The sequence below is a fragment of the Colossoma macropomum genome, unplaced genomic scaffold (assembly GCF_904425465.1).
Source record: "Colossoma macropomum unplaced genomic scaffold, Colossoma_macropomum, whole genome shotgun sequence".
Taxonomy (NCBI): Eukaryota; Metazoa; Chordata; class Actinopteri; order Characiformes; family Serrasalmidae; genus Colossoma; species Colossoma macropomum.
Window position 1 is genome coordinate 41,753,578 of NW_023494805.1, and position 2,173 is coordinate 41,755,750.

Consider the following 2,173-nt stretch of genomic DNA (forward strand, 5'->3'; position numbering starts at 1 on the left):
TGCCTACAATCTGCTCATCAGCCACCCTTTGTAACCAGGACTCTCACTCTGCCTCCTTGCAAGGTATTGCCACTCTCAGTGACTTTATTGAGCTGTTATCCTGTGTTTTGGTATTTTCTGTTTTTTTGACTCTTTGCCTGTCTGTACTCTGATTTTTGCTCTGTGGATTTTGTTCATTAAAGATTCTCTGCATTTGCATCTCACTACCCTGTCCGAATGTTACAACAATAAAAAATCATGCAGCATGTGTTACTCTTTAAATCAAACTGCTTTTCTTTGCCTACAGATCTCAATGCAACGGCTGATTCATCCTTAACCCAGCTGCATCTGAACATTAGGACCTGAGTGACAGAAACATGCAGTGGAGGTGGAGGCACTGCTGTACAAGCGTAGCTGGATTTCTAGTTTTGCTCTTGTGTGTGGGAGTGTTCCTCATCGTCAGTGAACACAGTTTGCTGGCAGGAAAGAAGAGCCACCAGGAGAACGGTGTAACTCACACAGCGCAGAAACTGCCCCAGATGGAGTTGAACCACAGTATGACCAAGCAGAACATGTGGAGAGAGGAAGCAACGTCCCCTTCTCCACCAAGGTCTGAGGGAAACCTCAGCTCCGTTCTGGAAGTCTCTCCCCAGCAAGGGCCGACGAACTCTCTGAAGTCTAATGCCAGTTTAAGCGAGGAGGTAGGAGCAGAGAGTATCCCTAAGGTAGAACCCTACAACTACATCATCAATGAAGAAGACAAGTGTCAGGAAAGGAATCCTTTCTTAGTGCTGCTGATTACCACTGAACCCCAGAATATTCAAGCCAGGGATGCCATTAGGCAGACGTGGGGGAATGAGGGCATGGCTGGAGGCTTGGGGTTTGTACGGCTCTTCCTTTTGGGCATGACAGAAGGACTTACCAGCCAACTGCAGCGCTCCATAGAGGCAGAGTCTCAACAGTATCATGACATTATCCAGCAAAATTACATAGACTCATATTACAACCTTTCCATCAAGACACTAATGGGAATGCGCTGGATAACAACATACTGCTCGGGAGCCAGTTATGTCATGAAGACAGACAGTGACATGTTTGTCAATACTGAATACCTCATTCAAAAACTTCTCAATCCCAGCCTTCCGCAAAAACGAAAGTATTTCACTGGATATCTCCTGCGTGGCGAGCGCCCACATAGAAACAAAGACAGTAAGTGGTACATGTCGCCGGAGATGTACCCCGGCAACCTGTACCCTACTTTTTGCTCGGGAACTGGGTACGTCTTCTCGGGCGACCTGGCAGAGCTGATATATAGGGCTTCTCTCAGCATACGAATGCTGCACCTTGAGGATGTTTATGTAGCACTCTGCTTAGCAAAACTGAGAATAGAATCAGTGCCACCGCCCGGCAAATCCCTGTTCAATGCCAAGCGGGTACCATACTCCAGCTGCAAATACAGAAATCTGATAACCTCTCATGGGTTCCTTCCCACTGAGATAATAAAGTACTGGCACGACCTACAGAGCAACAAGCACAATGCCTGTGACAATACAGAGTAAAGCGTCAAAATTCACAGACCTCGCCAAAGACAACTAGAACTGGAACAACTCTGGAAACGTTTTACTGGGCGACCCGCTTTAACGTGGGAACAGAGGTGGTCTAGACGTTTTGCCAAATAGAAGTTTCATAAGTACAGGAATGAGAGGAAAGTAACCGTTCTCCAACAAATAACTTCACTAACAAGAATCAACGTAAAGTTATAGAAGTTTTCCCTGATATCTGGGACTGAATAACTGCAGGTATGTAGTAAAAGCATAGCCTGACTAATATACATCAGGTGGTTGATAATATCAGCCAATATTGACAACTTATGGTTTTATTCGTTATCAACGAAAATGAAACGCTGATGAAACGCTGATGATTACCAACTTTATTTTCCAGAATTCAGACTTGTGGTCTCCCAAAGATCACACCTATAACAACAAAAAAAAATGTAAATACAAAGCTAACCTATATTTTGCCCATCACCAGAGACTGTGAAACTGTGTGTGTGTGTGTGTAATACTTACATGTATACCTACCTGTAATAGTCACCTGTTGTCTGTTCTGTAGCATGGCCATGCAGCTTAGAACAAAACATACTTACCTGTGCTGCTATTGAGTCGGGTGGATACTTTTAACTGCTGTTTACTTT

The 2,173-nt window shown here is 44.5% G+C and overlaps 1 protein-coding gene across 1 annotated transcript; it reads left to right on the forward strand.

Annotated features, from left to right (window-relative positions):
- Window positions 1-518: 518 nt before the first annotated feature.
- LOC118825433 (beta-1,3-galactosyltransferase 2-like) lies at window positions 519-1,741 on the forward strand. Its single transcript, XM_036596019.1, has one exon. It carries the CDS (start codon window positions 519-521, stop codon window positions 1,536-1,538), a length of 1,020 nt encoding a protein of 339 aa, XP_036451912.1. The 3' UTR covers window positions 1,539-1,741.
- The last annotated feature ends 432 nt before the right edge of the window (window positions 1,742-2,173 follow it).